At 39.3% G+C, this 21,303-nt stretch overlaps 1 protein-coding gene and 1 long non-coding RNA gene across 3 annotated transcripts in view; one reads left to right on the top strand and one right to left on the bottom strand.

Moving 5' to 3' along the window:
* NFKB1 (nuclear factor kappa B subunit 1) overlaps nt 1-21,303 on the top strand; it is a 61,227-nt gene that overhangs the window by 9,653 nt on the left and 30,271 nt on the right. Inside the window, exons 2-5 of one of the 2 annotated variants that reach the window (XM_087736717.1) lie at nt 3,715-3,767; nt 4,916-5,000; nt 12,848-12,888; nt 15,488-15,586. In XM_087736717.1, coding sequence (XP_087592843.1) covers nt 3,723-3,767; nt 4,916-5,000; nt 12,848-12,888; nt 15,488-15,586 — 270 coding nt within the window. In that variant the 5' untranslated portion in view covers nt 3,715-3,722. The remainder of the gene's footprint in view (nt 1-3,714; nt 3,768-4,915; nt 5,001-12,847; nt 12,889-15,487; nt 15,587-21,303) is intronic. The other variant, XM_087736718.1, reaches the window with a different exon arrangement.
* On the bottom strand, nt 1,429-14,205 carry LOC148051487 (uncharacterized). The gene is made up of 3 exons (XR_015699720.1): nt 13,674-14,205; nt 4,333-4,401; nt 1,429-3,188 (listed from the first exon to the last, which is right to left on the bottom strand). It is a non-coding gene; the product is annotated as an uncharacterized LOC148051487 (long non-coding RNA).

Below are 21,303 nucleotides of genomic sequence, written 5' to 3' on the forward strand. Positions count from 1 at the left end.
GGAGAAAGAAATACTGCACATGTATGCCTATACACATGCATACACACTTATAGTCCCTCAGTAGGCACAACTGTGTGATTTTGGACAAGTTTAGCTGGATTTTATGTTTTCTCATTGCACTAGGAGCTAAATGACATTCCTTCACCCACCTTTGAATTTTCACACTAAAAAATACTGTGAGTTGAAATGTTTGGTTTCCTGTGCCCCATTATCTGAAAGACTTCAGATGATCTCCAGGGTGGAGACTGCCGTGGCTGATTGTGGTCTGCAGGTGGAGGGGTATTTTTTTCATGGTAGGTGCAAGTTTGCAGTACCGCTTGTGGGAATCGGAGATTATGTGGGAAGGAGGCATATATGGTAACACAGACTTCCAGAAAGCAATTTTAATCCCAGTCATCTTCAAATGAGAGAGAAGTGGTTTTGACCTCACTTCTCTAAGATGCATATAGCAGCAAATACAGCTTGGATAAAAACAATCCCTGCCCCAAAATACAACTCATGTAAAGAGAGAATGAACAAAGCTACTCGTGGTAGATGCTAATCTTACCACTTAATGCATGTAGGAAAGGCGCTTAGAAACTCAAGCAATAAGGGAAGAGGCCAATTAAAAGTCATACTATTAATGCTAGGCTCTGTTTTTCTGCAAGTGCCTTTTTGCTTTTTAATAGTGCTATTGACTCCCTGGATTTGCCCCAGTTTTCTTGTAAGAAGAGCATGCTTAGGGATTTGTTAACCAAATAAATCCTAAGCAAACAAATTATGTTTTGGAGGTAGGGCTCCTGGAACGTTTGCGTCATTTCTTTGACTTTGAAAGAGGACAAAACATATAGTGAAACTGAGAGTGTTTTCAGTCATTTAGAGGGGTCATTTTAAACTGCTGGGTTAATTTTTGTCTAGGCCCTGAAAAGGCAATCGAGTGTCAGTTTACCTACACAAAGGCATATGTTTGCACATCTAAGTCATTGTGTGTTTATAATAAACTGGCTTAGCATTCAAGCCAGAGAGAATGTCTTCAACCTCTCCGCCAAACACTGCAGCTGACTTCTTGAACACAAAGATCTCAAGTAAGAGACACCTGTGCTTTTGGGGGAGAGAGAGTGTGTTTAATACCTGGTTAGAAATTCTTGAGTACATACCTACAGCAGCTGGGTAGTATGTGGGTAGTTACCTTGCTGCTTCTGAGTGTAACATTCATCTTTAATGACTGCTGTTTTGCTCTCATGATGTCGTTCATTGCATCAGCCAAAAAGCCAGAAATGACCATTTTGATCAGGTGAAATTGAAGGACTGATTCAGATAGATGTAGGTTTTATTTCTGTATGGATTCTAATTTTTATATCAAAGTACTTTAAATGAAAAGTTTTCAGAACTACTGCCTCTGCGGTATTTTTCCACTTTGTTGAAGTCATGTATTGTAGAATTGTAAATGTGAGCAGGAAGCGTAGCAGGTGTGAGAACTGCCCTTCTCCCACAGAGTTCTGCTGGAGTGAGAGTGGTGCAGTCTGAGAAACTACAGTAGGGCAAAGACGATGGAATATGCTGTTTAAATTTATCCTATTGGGCTTACAGAAAAAGTTGTGAGATGCTTTGAAAGTTTTGCAAAGAAGTATACATTTAGCAAACAGGCAAGTGGGCAGATGCTATTCATATTAGCTCCTCAGAACCTTTCTTTTTTTTCTGAACAAGCATATTTACCGTATTATCTGGGTGCTTTAGGTATTTTGGAACACAATTTTGCATATGTGGCTCACGAAATAGTAAGTGATTAAATATGAGAGATCACAAAACAAGACTTTTAGGATCAGTTTTTATTCTGTTTATGCAGAAGAAATCTGGCATTTGGACTCTCAGTTACCTAATCAGTGTGTATCAGCAGGGTGGGTATTTTCTGACACTTCCTGAAAAATGTTGGCTGTTGAGGTCTTCAGATTGTTTTCTGTAATATCTACACTTTTAACTGGGAAGTGTTTGCCAAAAACTAAATTACAGTTATTTCAGTAACTTGTCGATTGGTGATGAGGCTTATATTCTTTCTATGGAATGGAATATCAAATAAAAACGTCTTAGTAAAGTTTGTTGTATGCTGAAGGGTTTGTTATGCCTTGTATGTTGACTTTTTTCCATAAAGATTGATACTAATAATAACAATAGCAAATTATTGATGAAAATAATGCTTTGCAGAATGTGCCTGTGAGATAATGTGATTGACTGCTATTTTTCATATTGCTGAAATCCTGATGCATTAGGTGATGAAGTACAGCATGGGTGACTGTGGCTGCTTGTTATATCTGTTATTCATTTTTGGCTGAAATTTTATGACCAGCTATTTGATATTTGTTCAAATACTACAAGTAAATATTACCCAGTAAATATTTCTCTCTAAAACTGAATTCCAAACAGGCGAGTACTTTTATTTTCTAGCTTAAAAAATGATTTTATCCTCATGGACCTCTTTTTCCTGTAAGTCATGTGGGTGTTAAGTGTCTCTATTTCTCCATTTAAAATTTTCTTTCATTTTCTACTTGTGTGGGATGGGTGGCTATATGTTGTCTTTGGAGCTTGTTAACAAGCTGAGTTGAGCCTCCATCAAAGTGAAGTACCCGAGTATTCCAGTTTTCTTTTTGATATTTGCCTTTCCAATTCCTGTAGAAGGTATACGGTGACTCAGTTTTTCTATACTGGTTTACTGATCACTTGTCACACTTTCATAGGGCAGTAGGTTTTCACAGTTCACTTTGCTTTGCTGGAAAACATGGCTCATGTTCATTGTGGTGGAATATGAGGGCCAGTGACATGTTTCTATCTTCTGTTAGTTATTAACCTTATTTAAAGTGGCTGCTTGCATGCAGACATGAGTCTCTTGAAATAGTCACTACAGTTATTTTCAGATGTTTCCTTGGAGAGCCTTTTTTAGTAAGATCAACATAAGTGAAATTGTGAGTCTTTCAATAACATCTACATGAAAGGAAGTAACACTAATCTTTTATAATAGACCTAATAAATTCCTAAGAAAATTTCCAGGCTCTGCTACTGGCTTGCTACTGGCCCCAGGAAAACTAAGCCAGGCTAAACTTTCCCAGTGTCCAGCATTTACATGTGGACCTGTGAGAGAGGGTTAGGTATGTGCTACATCCATAATTGTCATTGTCAGCGCTGAGTTGTTGTGGGTGCCAAGCACTTGTGGACCTCTGGAAATAAAAGCGTCCAAAATTAGTCAAGGTTTGACTCCAGTTTTTGTTTAAATAGAAAATATCGGATGTTCTTGTTCAGGCATCTTTATCTTGCTTTTAGCAATACTGCACAAGAAAACCATGAGGGTTCATTCATGAATGCTCAGAAGTCTTTTTATTGTATAAAAATGCAGAGTCCTGCTTTTGCTAAACTCTGATAATGATTTTGCCTAAACTCTAATGGCAGAATGTTAGAGCAAAGACACAAACAAATTAATTCCTGATTTTAATAAATTTTGACTTCAGGACTTCATAATTTTTAGTTGCTTGGGAGCAGGCAATGGGAAATCCTAGCTGTAGCCTATCCTGTCCTTAGCCTGCCCCTTGCAAATACTGAGGAATTTTAAGAGTATTTTAGAAATCATTAACATTATGAGTAAAATAAGAAGGGTCAGAGATGGGGCTTTTAACTAACATTTTTCAAGTTTCTCTATTGCTGTACATTGAAAAAAATGAGACTTCTGATCATGTTTTTGTGTTTCAGGAGTTAAAATGGCAGGAGAAGATTCCTATATTATGGGAGTGTCTGATCTCCAAGTAAGTGGATTTGTGTATTTTCAGTATCCCTGTATTCTCTCCTAGCTCTCTCTCTTGGCTTCCTCTCACATTGTCCTGTCATTTCCTAGGCTTAACCACATTGAGATATAAAAGCATTCTAGCTCCTGAGAGAAATCAGGTTTGGGGAAATCTAGAGGGTTTTTTTCTTGAAGGTGTTTTTTATGTGACCTGTAAAGTGCCTTACCACTAGTGAAATGGCTGAAATGAAAAGCAAAGTTAGGCCTGCTGAAAGAAGCAATTGGAAAAATACTCATTTTTATGTCCTGTCTGCCTGTGACACTTGCTCTGAAATGTCTTCTGTGGTGGACATCGGGCTTTATCTGAAAATAAAGCCCCTTATGCCCTAAAAGGCCCCTTTGTATCATTTTTTGTGAAATTTGCATTGACATTGATGACTAAAATGTTCCTTCACTCACACAGATCAGTAGGCCTAGCTCTTCAGAAGCTCTTCCTGATCTCATTAGGTCATTTCATGATTCATTTGAATTGTGAGAATGGTGCTTGAGTGAAAAGCTTGAGTGAAGAACAGATCATTTCTACTCACCTTAATTTTCAATAAGAAACTATTTTCTCCTTTATGCTTGCTCCACTTTGGAAGAAGATAGATTTATACCTGACAAAAATTACAGTGAGTTAAGACATGTCAGTGTTAAAAAAAAAAAAAAAATTGAACTTTAACCTGGGTATACTGTTTTCTTGCTTTAGAGCTTGTAAATATATTTACATAAGGAATGTAGTCTGGTGGGATTTAATCACAGAAGTGGAAATGAAAATGCACAAGTTCTTAGTAAGGCCTTGGGCAAGACATCTAGGGTCAGATTTTCAGAATTTACCATATAAGCTCTTTTGAATATATAGTTGTTAGTGCATGTAAGCAAAATGCATGCTTGGAAACTGTGCTGAGCTCAGTGCAGTCTCATGATACTGGTGAAACTTGGTCAGTACTATCACCTTTGCTTGCACTGCTGTTGCCAGCGAAATTAAGATAGATATAAAAAGTTTATGTACTGCACCAGGGTATTTGCAGTCTCAGTATTCGCAGAGAACTTGGAAACTCTTTGCTGATAGATGCTTTATGAAATTATGTATATATGTAGTAATGAAGAGTGTATTTTCTTTCAATATAGATGTTTGCAATGGATCCGTTAATGGGAATGAATCCGTTATTTAATAATACAAATTGCATCCCTTCAGACTTACCACTACGAACAGGTAGGAACCGTTGCTATTTGATTGTGCTATTGTGCTGCTGTTGCTTCCAGTTTGTTTTTTGGCAAAGTTCTTTTCAGAGGCTTTTTTGTTTACGCTCTTGTATTTCATAATACTAGATCTCAAAGTTGTCAACTAGACTTTTTATTACACCCTCATGCATCTCTTTCTTACCCTCATGAACCTTTCAACAGTGAGGCAAATCTGATTTTCTTTTGGCTTGTACAGAAATGGAAAGTTTCAATTAGTTAAATGGTGACCTGTGACCAAAGAGCTGTGAGTGACCTGTTTTTATAAATAATTTTGTATTTTTTTCTAAATTTGCATCTTCAGTGACCTACATGTTTGTATTGCCAGTTTGCAGAGTGCAACATGTACTTTTTTTCCTTTTGAATGGTGTTTCATTTGTTGTAATAATTCTTAAGGTGCTTGTTTTTCACTTATAAAATGTAGAGTATATTCAACTTCCTGTATCATTCGAATCTGTTTTTCCTTCTCGATGACTTCTCTGTTTCCTGTAAAGTGGCAGTCTGGTATTAAAAGTACTTGACAATTTCCTGAATAATAACACTAGCTTGAAAGTTCAGAGTCAAATTTTGCAAGTAATCACTGAAAATAAGCAAATAGTATTCTGCAAAGGTCTGATATGCAGTGCTTCCAGTATGGTTCCAGAACAGGAATATCAAATAGAAGTGTGTGATATCTCAGCCAGTATTAGCTGCTTGATCAACCTTGGTCTGGTTTTGCTTATTAAGTTTCTTTATAAGTGTTGCTTCTTGCTTGAATTTAGAAAACTGTTTCCCCTGCTTAGTTTATTAGAATAGCTGATATGAAAGGAGGAGGGAAATAAAAATTTATTTAAGCATGAGGTTTTTCTTTATATCTCCAATATAGCTATTAATGTCTTTTAACAGGACAACTTTCTGTTGTTGATCTGTTTGACTCTGTTGTATCAGGATGTAGCTGGTATCTTCTGCATTGCAGATTGCTTGCTTTTGTTGAAAATGCAAATCACTTTTGTTTGCAATATTTGATACACTTGAAAGCAGTGAAGGTGTGAAGAGTAAAATGAAATAAGCAATTAGCTTTTTATTTCATGGGCAAAATTCCACCCTAAAGTAACAATAAATGCTGATTTAAAAATAAAAATTAACAAATGCTTACTGTTTGACTGTTTGCTGGTTTAAACCATACTTCAGTTTTCTTGACTGAATAGTAGCGAGGAAGGACCAAGAAACACATGTGGTACAGATAATTTTGTTTCAAGATAAAATGTTCTGATGAGCAAAGCTCTTGACAAATATGGACAAGCATCCAACAAATTAATGTTGCAATCATTTGTTTGCAGTGTGTTTTTATTAAGGCAGATAAAATTGTTCAGTAAGATTCATCAGTATAGGATTAAAGTGCTTGTGCATTGTATACCAAGGGTTTTTTTTACTGTTCTCACAGCGTTTCTGTGGAACAAATAAGGTTATTGGAATTTTGATTTCCCAATAATGATCTCTTACACGTACCTTTTAAGCTTACTCTGTACTCCTCATGCCAGACTCATTCCATACAAATTATTCAGATATATAAAACTGATTTTCAGATATCTGTGTCCTGTCTAAACTAGAAAACAGCTGTTTTTAAAACCATGTGGGGGAGTCAGGAATTCACTGAGTTCTGGAGTCACAGAAAACTCTTACTGGGCTAAGTCTAGCTCGATCCTTAATTTGCAAAATTCCTTAGAAAAGGTGGTGTGGTTTTTGTTTTTTTTTTCTTAATGGCGCCGCTCTTGTCTACTGCTGCGCTATAGGTGGCAAGTTCCCTGCATACAAAATGGAATTCAATAAAGGATCATGGATTTCAGGTTATTGCAAGCAAAAAGTTAATAATAAGTTTTAGAAGAAGTTGATTATTTCAGTGCCATCTGATGATGTCACAGTGATTTTGTTTCTGGAGTAGTATCACTATAATGCTTACTTCCTCCCCTGCTTGAAACTGTGGTGTGTTGTTACTGTGGACTAGCTCTTCCATTATAAGGTAATATAATAATTTATATATTATACTTTAGTTGTTTCCAAGCAGGAACTAATGATTTCTTTCTACACAGCAAGGCCAGTTAAAAATTCAAAAGTACTTCCAGCTTGAGATATCGAGAGGATAAAATAAGTGTTCTAAAAAGGGGTTTTCTCTAGGAGAGTTGGATGATGTAAACAGACAGAACCAAAGACATTAATTGTTGCTCGTGATTTGCTGTGGTGCCTACCTCTTCCAGTTTGTGCATTCATAAACACACAGTGTCAGACTTACTACATTGGCAGGCAGGTTTATTATCTAATTGTGGATTGCCATATCATGCCAGCGTAGCTGAATCAACAAATAGGTGGGGAATTTGGGGACTTTCTGATGATAGGTGTTCTGCCGTTATGTTAATATTTACAGTAATAGTAGAAAACCTTTGAGATGTCGGGACAAGGATTTTCTCAATGAGGTTGTCTGTGCTGAAGTGTCTTTGCTCACTTCTTTTTCTATCTTGCATATGTCAGTTTTAAGTAAAAATTAGGCTTGGTTATTTTGGCTCTGAAGCTGTAGTAGATAGTTACATGGTTCAAGTTCCACATTTACATCTAAATCTAGAAAGAGAAGTAATCTCTGTGTGCCTTTACTGACAAAAAGACGTACCTATAACAAGTGCCATAACAGTGCAAACTGCAGGACTGAGCTGTCTGTTTAAAACACCTCCAGCAGCAAGGGCGTTACGTCACGAAGTATGTTCTTTGGCTCGTTGGGAAGTATCCTGCCTTTGAGAGGCAGGTACTCATCCTCAGAGACATCAGGGATGGAGGGAACATTATCCATGGCACATATTTAGGTGGTGTAAAAGCAGATACGCATCAGTGTGATGTCCACTGTGTAGTGGAGGGACAAAGTGATGCCTTAAATTGGAGAGGAAATGGGCAGAGCTCTGAGCGAAGCGTTTTATGATTTTGGGTGTTTCTTACTTCCTCCTGATTATACAAGGCCATCTACAACCATGTAACGTAGCAATCTGTGTGCCGGTTGGGGATGGTTTTGGGAACTGGTTAATTGTTTTGGTTTTTAGGGGCTCTGGTCTAACTAGCTGTTGGCATTGAGGTGTTGTGTGCTTTTTTATTGCAGTCAGACTAAGCCTGTGAAGTTGAAGCAGGGCCATCAGCAGCTGAAGAGTATTGCATGGAGGCTGCTAAAATTACAGTTTTCTGATATTTCTTTAACCTCCTGTGCCCAACCCTCTGTGATGCTTGCTGTTGAGAAATGAGAAGGGCATAGAGGGAAAAAGAAGGCACTTACGAAAAACTTTTTATATTTTTTCAGAGAGAGATAATGTTAGGAAGACATTCAAGGAAGCCTGACCATCACCAAAAATTAGATAATTGTTCATTATCCCTGTCGCATAGCAGTGGCCCTAATCCTCAGAAGCATGAGCAGACTTGCGTGCTGCTTCTGGTGTTTTTTTTCTAGATCTTCTGTGCTTGTATTTTGAAGAGTGAACTGAGGAAAGAGAGAGGTTAAGCAAAGCCTGTGTGCTGCTTGCTGTAAACATCATGCTTTGAACACTGCAGAGCTGAGATGCAAGAGGGTGTTCCTGTGCAGGTGAATCCCTGAGGGGGGGACATACAAATGCTACGATAGGCCTTGAGGAAGGATAAGACACTAGATCTAGAGCCTGAGCTTTTAGCAGCGAGGTAACACGCCAGGATGGACACAAGAGTGTTGGTGTTGGATTTAACAATCAAAACCTGGAGGCTATGAGCGTTTTCATCCGTGTCCACAGAGCAAAACAGCACCCAATTACAAGGGTGAGATGCCTGTTCTGGGGGACCCACTAACAGAGAGGAGGTGAGGGGGGGACTTGACTACAGCTGGTTGCAGGTTAAATTGAATGGCTTCAGGTACTAGGTAGCTGTTAGATAAAGGACCCTACTAGTCCTACAGTGCTGCCAAGCTTGCAGGGATATCCCACCAATCTCACAGGCCCTTTTTTTCTTAACTTTGCTGGGATGGGAAGAAGGAACCAAGAGGGAACCTAAGATGGGTGCTCCTTTGGGAAGTGTGTGTGCAGGGTGAGGCCTGTCAAGAGGAAGAAAGAATGTAAGCGGTGGGAGTGTCAAGATGCAGGAGGGCCTCTGACTCAGGCAGGAAGGAAAATGAAGAAATGTAGCAGTTGAAGAAGACGTGGGGAAGTGGGACTGTGACTCAGGCTGGAGGGGAGGCGGTGGGATGCGAGTTGGTCTGTGGCAACTGAGGCGAGAAGACAGAAAAGGAAGCACTGAAGCATACCCAGGATGTGGCAGTCTGCATCAAACCCCTTCCAGGCCGGAGGACTGCATGTTTTAGTTGCACTTTTTAGCCTTCCTGACTGCAGCAGTGCCAGGCAAATCGTGAGGAGGGCTCATGTCAAAACTTGGCTCTTGGCAACCGCGAGAGTCATCCCTGTGTAGAGGCCAGCTCCATGACTCTATGCCGCTTCAGCCTCTCTGTAGGGCAAAAGTAGAACTTAAGCTATGCATTAGGTAGCGTTCTTTCTTGTGGTTGTTTAACACTTAAAAGAGGGTTGCTCGTTCAACAAGAACTTGAAGCAAGCCTGGAACAGAGGTGCAAAAGATCATCACAAATCTCGTTATTATTAGTTCCTCTTACAAGGTGTACATCTTCAGGTTCCTGCTGTCTGCTTGGACCACACATGCCTACTAATAGAAACGAAATATTAAAAACCTCCCTGTCCAAAACACTAAACATCTTTTCCTCATGGGAAAGGATGAGAGAGTGAAAGAAGGAACCACAGATAGCCAGGGTTAGGCTGTCTGTCTAATGTACTTCTGAAGGTATTCAGAGTTTAGTGAAGACAGCTGTATGAGAGCTTTCACTAAATAAAATCCTTTTTATAGTCAACATAACATGCCATTTATGCTTGGAAGTTACCTTGAATATTGCTGCTTTATTTTTAAATAGCATTGCAAGTGTAATTAAGTGCCCTGTGTTAGAGTGCCTTCTCTGTGCTGTTATTTTGATCTGGTTCAGATGCTATACAAGAGGATTACTTAGTCATTGTAAAAAAAAAAAAAAAAAATTTAGTCATAAAACCCAAAGGTTAAAATAAGACCTCAGAAAAATTTATTTTAAATACATTGGTATATGATTTGTATAATATGGATTAATGAAAACAGGCATGTGATTTGCCTTTGTACTTTTATGCTGCACCTTTTTTGCACTTTCCTAGTATTAGTATGTAAGATATTTTCATTTTTTTTGTATCAGTGTATTTGTATGCTTTTTATAGGCTTTTTTCCAAGGGGACATAAGAACCACAGTCCTAAGTTTCCCATTTTCCTGAGTTTTCATAAGTGCCATGCAAGGTGAAACCATTTCAGCGGTACAAAGAGTTCCCCTTGAGCTTGCCAATATGTCAATATAGTGTATATCCCTCTCTTAGGAGTTTGAATTTCCTTATGCCGAGGAAAAGTTGGAACCTGGGTCTGCTGCATCCTGGGGGACTGCTGCAGCCACTTAGCTGTTGGATGAAGGAGCCCTTCCTTTTCTGGCTAATGTTTAAGAGAAAGCAGTAGTATTTTCTGCTGATACTAACCCAATGTATATGCGTTGAAAATGAATTCCTATGGGGAGAACAGCCAAAGAACAATTACTTGGCAGATCCCGCCCTGGAGGCTTGGTTGAAAGTTGAACTACATGGTTGTATTTTAGGTGCATTATTTTTGCCAGTGCCCAGAAGATACAAGGCCTCTGGATTGTTGAAGTAGAAAATTGTAGATGCCTAAAGCATGAGGAGGGTTAGAGGTCTGTGAACAGAGGTCTTAAATTTAAGTGCTGATAATAATGCTTAAACTCAACTCTACTCATCTTGACTCCATGTTACAGACAAAAACTGAAACATAAAACCACACCAAAACCAAATATTACTCTGCGTCTTTTAAAGTTTCTGAAGTCTAAACTGTTTTCCATGCTTTCTAATGTAAGATGATGTGTGTATGGTCTTGAGGCAATTGTTTTGCATGACTTCAGGATTTTGATTGTAGCACTGTGTACTTTTTCACAGGAGGAGTATTGGACTTGGGAAATAAATGATCTTCACATGTGAAATTGTTGCGACTGACATTAGCAATATAACTTTGGCATGAAGCTAATTCAGTTGCTGAGTCAGCTAACGTCAACAGCAAAATACTAATTCCATCTGTTAGCATATTTATCAAAACTTTAGTTTTGAGAGAAGCCTGTTAAGACTTGTGTTGACTAAGGACATGAAGGTCTGTTTTATTAAAGTGAAGTTGTATTGAGGAGCTGAGAAGGATGCATGTAGTCATACTACAAACTATAAATTAATGAATTCTCAGCCATTTTTACTTAGGCCTATTGGCAATTAAAGTTGATGCAAGGATGTAGTTCTGTGCTGAAGCCAAGTACTATCTAGTTGAGGTAGCTGGGTGGTGTGGTACTTGCAGACGGTGCAGTTGTTCAGAGGCAGATCACACCTGGATTTTGGCAGGGCATGGTATGCTTTATATACTTGCAGGCTCTGCCACGTAGCTGTGGCTTGTCTGCTTTGGAGGTTTCACATGTCCCGGTGAGCTTGCTTGCTTCCTTAGCATTAATACCTTTAATAGAGTATAAGTGATGATACATAATTCCAACAGGAATATAGCTGGCAAAACATGGTGTAGGTATTCACAGTGAAACTGTCGTTTGGGATCTGCTTTGATAACAACTGAATTTTTAGCATTGAAATCCAATTCTTCTTCTCTGCTTAGCAAGAGACAGGGAAGAAATCATACCTCTCAGAACTGTCGTTTTCAGACTTGGGAGGGGCTTGCATTTTAAGAGGTATTTCACAGCCATCCACTGAGAGAGCTTTCCTTCTCGATGAAAATAATCTAAACGATCAGAGTTGGAGCTAAACTTTGGTCAGGTGGTGAATTCTTAACTCTGGTGGCACCGAGTTCTCATTGGATTTAGGGCCTGCTCAAAAGCTATTTAAACTGGTGAATTTTGAATGAGGTTTATGATATGAAGTTAGCCACTGTTCAGGCAGTGGTGCAAGATTGAAAGTTGTTTAAGGAAGCCTTCTTTGAAAGCCACAAATAGAACTGTAGTAGAACATAATCCTATGTATTGGCATCATGCTCAAAGATGGGTCTCATTGTAGAGTCTGCATCTGTAGTCAAATAGAGTGTGTTCAGTGTTTTTAGAGGCACAGCAGAACACTATATTTAAAAGTGTATCTGAAATTATTAAAAGAATGTAAATTGTTTAGTCTCCTCAATTCCAGGGTGTTTTTAAAGCAGTTCTGACTGTTAGGGCATGTTGAGACAGTTTAAATTCCTCCTATATTCCCATACCTCAGAGCTTCCCATTGGCTGTCTCTAGACTTTCAAAAGCACCTATTCAGTAGGAAGCCCTGGGGCCAAAAGCTTGTGAGCATAGTATTTAGAGCCCAGGGGGGTTACATACAAAAGTTAACCTTAGCTCAGGAAGGCCAGGCTGCTTGTCAGTGGCAAGGGGAGGATCCTGCTCTTACTCACCCTTGCTAGTCTTAACTGAGTGATCAGAGTTGCCCATTTAGGCCCTCTGAGCTAAAATTAACTTTTTTGAGTTAATCCTTCCTTTCTTACTTCACTGGTCTTACAGAACATTGGAAATGACAGACGGCCAAGTGATTAAATTATTAAAATTTAAGTTCTGAAGATGCTTAGGTGCTTTCAAAAATTTTATCTTAAGACATTCAAGGACATCATTTTTACTCCTGCATTTTATATGTCATAGTAATAGAAATATAATTTTTATTATGACTTTTCTTTCTTTTATGTTAGCAGATGGACCATATCTTCAAATCATAGAACAGCCGAAACAGGTAAGAACAACACTGTATTTTGAAAATCTTTAAGGTGGCTATGTCACTATATTCAGCTTTGAATAACATTATGACAGAAGATGAGGAAAAAAAGAATATTGAAGAGCTTGAACTCTCATAACAAATGTGGCACTTAACCATGAGCAGTTTTTCCTCTCACTTTTGTAGTTAAATCGTTTCCTGTTTTGTTCTGTTTTCATCTTTGTGTCTCTCTGGAAGTGTCATAAGGCAAAAAAACACTGAGGGTTTTAGAAAAATGTCTTGCTAAGTATAGACTCTTCGTCTTAAATGTGACTCTTACAGTACCCCCGTATTTTGAATTGTAAACGATTAGACCAAAGACAGAAGATTTTTAGAATTTGTTTCATGTTTCTTGAAACAGAAAAAATAAAAATATTTCATTCTGTTCCCAAGTTACAGGAGCTTTAGACTTGTGCTTTGTCATCGTAAAGAAATTCTATTGTCCTTTGAGGTTGCTTTCATCACAGTTGGCTGTTTTAAATAATCCAAGAAAAATGAAGATAAATGCTTGAATGTAACTTTTTTTGTGACTGTGTAGGAAACACTCGGGCTCTTCTGACAGTATGAAAGTCATACCAACGCGCTGGTTAGTTTTCACGCAACCGGTGTATGAAGTAATTGCTGGGTGAAGATAGGCCCGGAGTGTGCCAGGGTATTGTTTCCCTTTAGCTGGTGGCATCAGCAATTACAAGTATTCCTCCTTAAGCTATTACAGTGTGGAGTCCCCCTTCCTGCCTCTCCCAATCAGTTGCATAAAATCTTACCTTACGGAGCTGTTAAGCAGACAGGGGAAGAGGGTGACTAAAAGCTGTCCCATCCTCTGCTTGGTCTTCTGCAGAAGCATGCCGCAATCCGGTCTTCCTCGTAGGCGGTGGCAGAGAGCGTTTGTTTCAGCCCCACACCAAAGGCATTTTTGTGCTGAAGCATCCCTCCAGGAATAAGGACGCTTCATGGCCATAGGTGAAACAGCAGCGTACTGTGAACTCTTGGAAGAATACGCTGCCTCTTCCTTGTTGTTTTAGTTCATCCCATGTCTTTGCACGGTGGAGCCTACAGTGTGCAGTGCCTAAGGGGAAACCATCATTTCCATGCATGACTTCTCAGCAAGCAGCTCCTCTAGTGGAGTACCCACGTGGCAAGCTGGGCAATGGTTTATAACAGGGTGATGAGGGTGATCCATCAGCAGGGTGCTGTGCTTGTGATCATTTCTGGAGCAAAGAGACAGCTGGGGGGAGTAAGACTGTGTGTGTGAAAACATAGCTATGACAGCAAGGGCAATAGCTGGGGGAGCGCCACACAGTTGACTGCTGGATCTGTTGGACCAAAGGTGTAGAGGTCAAGAGAGACTGAGTCACCTCACGTGTCACGACTGCAGAGGTTGCTTTGCCTTTTGGACAACTTTAGTTCAAGCTCATCATAGCTGGGTGCTTCACTTGCAGTACTCCATCACTCAGTTCAGGCAGGCAAGGCAAATAACGTGCTTAAGGATGAACTATGTTGTCTGGTCAGTATCTGAATAAAAGTCAGATCTTTGCCTGGGAAACAAGTTTTTAAACTGAAAGGGCTTTAGTGGGGTATTGAAGCGAATGATTAGAGAGTGATTTTTGAACCATGTTGTTTACTGTCAGCTAATACAGACTTTGAATTCAGAGTTGTCTACTATTGGAAAGAAGCTGAATGATTCTCAACGAAGGATACAACACTGACTGGTGCTGTTTGGACAGACACTGTCCCTATATGAGACAGGGACTTTGCCAGAAATTGCAGGACTGGGGAGTAGATCTGAAAGTATTCAAAGTTGGGGGCCACATGAAATAACATAGTTAAGTAGAGTTAGAGTTACCAAATACATTTGCTTAAGAGTTGCATCTTTTGTGCCTTACAGACTACCCTGTAAAGGGGATGTTATTTCGTACAAATAAAAATGGAATAAATGGACAGCTGTACTCTGTTGCTAATATCCTACTATTCCCTAAAGTATACTCAGACATCTATTTATGTAGCTGAGATGAAAACTCAGCCGTTCAAAGTCCCCTGAAGCTTTTGTGCTGTTTCTGGACTCCACTCGTAGATACAGCTTTCACATGCTCTTCCCAGAAGGAAGAAGCATTTCTGTTTCATCCCTATTCTTTTATTTATGATGCTTTGGGCTTCCTTGATTATTATTGCCTTCAATTCTCTTTACCTAGCAGCAATCATGGGAGAAAGAGTATCTGCTCTTGCATTCTCTGTCTTTTAATTTTCATCTTGTTTTGAGAATATAAAGAGATCTCTGCTTCAAAATATCTTCACTTACTGAAAGAAAAATTTCAGGTTGCTGCTGTGCGTAAGAGTGAGAATTTGGGTTGCTGCTGTGTGTAAGAGTGAGAACAGAACAGTTTCTCCAGGGCTACAGTTCAGTGGTGCTTTGTCAGCCAGCACTCATAGCTTTTCAGAGATGAACAGTTGTAACTTTTCTGTTTGTGGGCTGTTGGGGCAAGTCTTGTTTGTGCGTGTGCACAGGCGCATGCGTGTGCTTTTTTTTTTTTAACATCTGTTTCTAAACAGCGTTCAAGTTTCTTTTCCTTTATTTCCACAGAGGGGGTTTCGTTTCCGATACGTATGCGAAGGGCCTTCACATGGTGGACTTCCTGGTGCTTCTAGTGAAAAGAACAAAAAGTCATACCCTCAGGTCAAAGTAAGTACATTAATCATTAATTTTGCAAACTGAATGCAAGTACCATATGTATGTGTATAGGACCTTTCTGCGTATTGACATAAATTTCTGTGTCACTCAAGACTGACTGCATTTCAATCCCGGCTTTCAGAATGTAATTGATTTTGAAAAGGTAGTTGTCTTCAGATTTGTGGAGTTATTTTAGCACTGTATTTATCTGCCAGCAGTTGAGCCGTAAGATTTCCTGCAGCTACCACATCACTGCCCTCGTGCAGACTAATGGAGCTCTTCCTTAAGGTGCAATTTTAGCATAAATCAAGGCCTGAGCTGCTCAATTACTCCACTTCTAGCATACTGCAAAGCACGAGTCTGGTCAGTTATTCCACTTCACTCTAAGATGCTATTTACCAAATTTTCCTTCTTTTTCTGTTCATGTTACTCCTTACTCAATACCTCTAGGATACTCTGTTCTTAAGGGCTTAATTCCTTTAAAGTCAACAGAAAAGTCTCATTTTAATAGAAGCAGCATTATGTTCAGGTGTTCGCTGGATGTTTTTTTGGGGCTTTTTTCCCTGGAAAAAATTCAAGGATGTTAATCAAAGAAACATTCTGTGCTAGCGCAATATAAAGATTATAACAGTGGTGATTAATCATTCTAGGATTAGAGAAGAACTGTCTTTGCCTATGGTTCCACAAGTTCTTTTTCCATGGAAGTGAGGAAAAGATACACTGTGTCTTTTCAGTATTTGTTGAACATAATGAAAATCTTGGTCTTGGTATTGCATTACCTCTTTGAACTATTGCACTAGAGATTGTCTCATGAGGAGCAGGGTTAATGTATTTTAATTACCGTGTCACCTTTTACTCTCTCCTTTATGGGAGGGAAGAGTGGGAAGCAGTCAGCCTCTGTCTTGCTGTGTGCCACTCCTCAGCTTTCTCCGCAATATGCGTGTAGTTCTTCGGCAGTTCTTGAGAAAGGCTGGAGTTTGGAACAGTTACATCTCCATAATGAATGAGTATGAGCATGACTCAATGGAAAATAATCAGCATTGGCTGAGATAGCCTAGGGTGTTAGTCTTGTGAACTGAGAAGAGGCTGGGAAAGCTGATTTCATGTAGCCTTGCAAAACTCCAATGAAAAATTACTAGCCCAGGCAAAGGATCTACTTGCTTTTCCTTTCCTATTGTGATGGTAATGATGAACCAATGAATGAGATTTCAGTGGTATGTTCAGATATAAAATACATGACCTCAGTTGAGCCAGATCTTTAGAATCCAGTCCAATGATACTTTATAAAGGTGTGATGGTTCGCACAATAGCATGACAAGGAGATATGCAATGAGGAGTGATACAGGAAATGGAATTTCACTGTGAGTAAACTAGAAAGCAAGTTCTTTGGCTTTCCATCAAACCCTCTGTTTTTATTGATCATCAGATTTTAATTGCACCTAAAGCTTCCCCACACACACACACGTGTGTCCCTTCCCCTCCCTCCCTCTCGTCCTACTGTGTGCATTTGGGTTTTTTCTAGTACAAATCCCCATATGGCAACACCTGCTGGGAGAGGCTGGCAAGGGAACACAACAAGTAAATTCCTCAAGGCCATTGCTTGTTCGTGCCTGTTCTTGATTCAAGTGGTGCCAGTAAAGACAGAAGTGTTTCGCACCTTTTCCTGTAAGTCTCTCCTGTGTTTTGTCAAAGGGTGCTCACCTTGTCGTAACTGAGGTGAGCACAACTGAAGATCACCGTTTTTTGTTGCATTGGGATTTTGTTTTATTTTGGGTTTTTTGTTTGTTTGGGGTTTTTTTCTTACTCTTGTGCAAGGCTTTCAGCATAAAACCTCTATTAGTTGATCACAGTGCTGTGAAAGGACAGTAGCGTGAGCTTTGGCTGTACTGTAAAAAGGAGGTTTTGTGACAGATCTTTAAACCTTGATCATGGTGTGGTCAGCTCACGTTGGGATCTCTCTTCTGCTTGGCCAACTCTGCACAGAAAGCTGATGTAATTTACTAGTAGCTACCATGAGATGTCCTGAAAGTAGACATTTTCAGTGCACAAAAAAGCATTGCAGTCTCCCTACTTCCTTTCTGTAGGATTATGGATTGAAGGCCAAAAGAAAACACATATATCTGATATGACCTCTTGCATAATCTGGACTGTTCAACTTCACCCCTTTTTTTTTTTCCTGCACCTAGTCCCCAACTTGTAGCTGAGCTGGAACACATCAAGATGTATCTTTCATCTAAAGGCTGGAGTGCTGAAGACTTTGTTATGTCTCTAAGCAAGATGATTTGGTAGTTAATTACATATTTAAGCACTTCCTGTATAGTGTATTAGGAGATGGTCGTGGTATATTAGGTCAGGAGTTAGTGTAGCAGTTCTGCAACGCCAGTCTTTACACTTAGGACAAATCTGCACTGGCCAGCAAGGTGGAATTGATTTAAAATCTCTTGTTTTAACAGGACAGTCATGGCAAATAGAGTCTAGATAACAGGAGTATTTTTCTATACTATCAAAAATGGGATTAATTAATCTTTATGGTTTATGGAATTATATTCCTTTGTTTAACACTGTCTTTGCTAGCAGTAATCCTAATATTATGTACAAAACATCTTAGGTTTTCAGAGGATTTTGTGTAACTTTGCATGTAGTTAAGGAGAGCAGAGAAGTTGTAGATACTGGACATGTTACAATGAAGTTACGTTTCATGACAAGTTTCATGATTACAGTAGAAAGCTACCCAAAATCTTCATTTAAATTTCATTTTGTTTGCTTAGCGTAAGTAACACAACACTGGAAAATTTTACTATCTAGAACAGTTGAAATCAAAGCTCCTGAGGTGCTTATTCATCGTTAGCTTTTTGTCCAGGGGAAAAAACAGTCGATAGTATAAGAAGAAAGAATAAAACTCAGTTGTCTAGTATTATCACCAGCTTACTTAACTATCTAATTTTTTTCTTCATAATTTGCTTGGTTTTATGTATTTGAAAAACTGTGAGAAAACTTGTGCAGAAGATTTCCACTGGCCTTCTTACACGTTTACCATGTGTGTCCTGATCTTGCCTACTGATGTTAGTGTAGGCATCTTCATGTTTTACACTGAAGTAATTGATCCAGTTTTGGGTGTGAAAAGAATTTGCTGAAAATAGCGGTGAGAAGGAGATGTCCTGAATTTTCATCTCCTTCGGGGCAAATCTACGTGGGTGGCTGCAAACTCAAGTTGCCTCTTCTGTGTGAGCTGGATGTAAATCAGCTCCAGCCCAGAGGCTGAGTTAACCGATTGCTCAGAGGTGTACCCGAGCTACTGAGCACCATCTCTCTGCCGATGAGTTTGGACATTGTGCGGTTCAGCTTGGGAATTGAAGCTGCATACCAGTTAGGCAGCCCCGAACCCAGGCACCCGAACAGGAGAGCTGCCCATCCAGTCACGTCCTGGGGCTATCCTAAATTATACCTCAGTTTGGAGGTAAGCATTCTTACTGAAATTGGGGATTTCAGCACGTACTTCAAGTTCAGGAGGGAAATTTAAGAAAAATTAGGCAAGTTACTTTGTTGATGAGCCTTCTTGGTGAAGAAAGGAGCAGCATATGTGCTCCCCCCCCCCCGCATAGGAATTAAACTGTGGAGCGATAGATCGCTGATTACAGGTTAAAAATTCATTTAACGGCTGAATTAAGGAATAAACATGAGACAAGAATGAGCAGACCTTTTGTTATAAATTTTTACCCCTCTTAAAACCTGTACTGAACCAAATTCAGCCAAAGCTAAATTCAGTGAGATTTGTGCTTTTTACTGTGATGGTTAATTTGGCTGAATACGGGGCACTCGAGTCTCATTAGTTGGGCTCCTAAAGCAGAGCACCTAACTCTGTATTTTTGGTATGAGAGTGACCTTGAAGTGAGAGGATCAGAAGATCTTCAGCTCCCATTAGTTTAAGTTACTTTACATTGCTTATTCTTAGACCTCTAAGTAAGTATTCACTTGCCTAAACGATTCATTACCGCATCTGAAGTATTTTGTCTTAAACTAGCAACTGGGAAAAAAAAAAGATGCTGCTCTGTGAAAACATACTGTTCATAAAGAATGAGCAATGCCTCACCTGTGGAATGCTTTTTGTACGCGCGTATTGAGGACGGCACTAGTCACAGTCTGAAGGTTAGGCAGGACTGGGGTTATAGTTGCTATAACAAAGTGATTAGAAAGAGAAATAGGTATTTTTGTACTTGCTGGCTCTGTAGGCTTGACATAGTCTTTTCCATCATTTGCTTTCTGTCGTTGACCGGTTGGTTTCACTTCTTGCTTGTAAGAGTAACTGGAAAAAACATCTTTGAAGTAGGAGAACGTTCTTATAAAGTTTTTGTAAAGTTTCAGAAACTATAAAAAACTGGCTGGAGTCTGGATCGCAGGAGGACGTGAAATAACTGAAAAAACTTTTAACTCTTGTTTTGAAGCTGACTCAATTGCAAGTTCACAGGGTCCTTTTAATCTCTCAGACAAATCTCTCAAACAGAAACAGCAGATAAATGTGAGCCTGCAGCATTTTAACTTTATCAGATTAGATCAATTGAATGCTGCTTCAGTACAGGATGTAATCAAGTATTACAGCTATGCTCTTCCCAGGAACTCCTTATTTTCTTTTTTCTCCACTATCTTTAACTTGAAGTTCAGTAGCTATTTTTTCAGATCACAGCTCTGATTTTGAGCAGTAGTACAGCACCCACGTGCTATCCCCATCTCACGTTGAGCATATGTTTTTGTGTCAAGACCATAATACTTAGTTTTCTATAGATATTCAGCATTGTAATACACTGTCTACCTTTTAATGCTTTTGACAGTGTTTTCTAAGTTCTTACATAAAAGGTGATAGTTATTTGTCTGTCTTAGTGCCAGAATAAATTTTAAGTTATTCTGAAATTGTGGTGTCAATGATTCAAAGACACCGAAAAATTATTTCAGGTTTAATTTATGGTACATAAGGGTATTTAACCACTGCGGCTATTTTGCTGGGCACCAAGATAACCTGGATGCCTCAAAATCAAGTAGGAAAGTCTGTCTATAAGAAATATAGGTAGGAAACAGTTCAGGGACATTCTGTCGCTTTTGCACCATAGGACATCAGACTGGATGACGAAAATAGTCCTTTCTTGCCTTATGACCTACATAAGGCGTTACGTTTTAAAAACTCTCTTGTTTTTCCCCGGAGAAAGACGACAAAGATCATGCTGAGCTGAGTAACGGGGAGATTGCAATCTGGTTACCGCTGCAGTTATATGTTCTGCTTTCAGAGGCTGGAAAGTCCTTGACGTGCAGGCAGTCCTACCTACAGTTTCACTGTGGTTTCTACAGCTGATGAAGGATTTTCTTGAACTTTTCTGATGTGATACTAGAACATGCATGTTACTCATAATGAATATAACGCTATAGATGTGCTGGGAACTATATAGCAGGGAAAGGCTTGTTTAGTGAGGGATAAAACAAAAATAATTTTTAAAAAGCCCCCCTCTTGAGAAGTTAATTGTAGTAGCGGTGGTGACATGTAGCACCAAACACCATCGTTTTCATTCTCAGATGACTTTGTGAAAGTTACATAGGGATCCCTGCATTTTCTCACTGCTGGTAACTGATGGAAATGGCGAAGCAGTGATTATTCTGCATCTCTGTATTGTTTCGGTCCAGGAGGGATTACAGTTTGGAAACAGGAGGAAGCGTGAGTGCCCCATGTTTTGTATTTTAGAAAC

This window comes from Nipponia nippon, unplaced genomic scaffold, assembly GCF_047370975.1.
Source record: "Nipponia nippon isolate SJK-2023a ecotype South Korea unplaced genomic scaffold, ASM4737097v1 scaffold_6, whole genome shotgun sequence".
Classification (NCBI taxonomy): Eukaryota; Metazoa; Chordata; class Aves; order Pelecaniformes; family Threskiornithidae; genus Nipponia; species Nipponia nippon.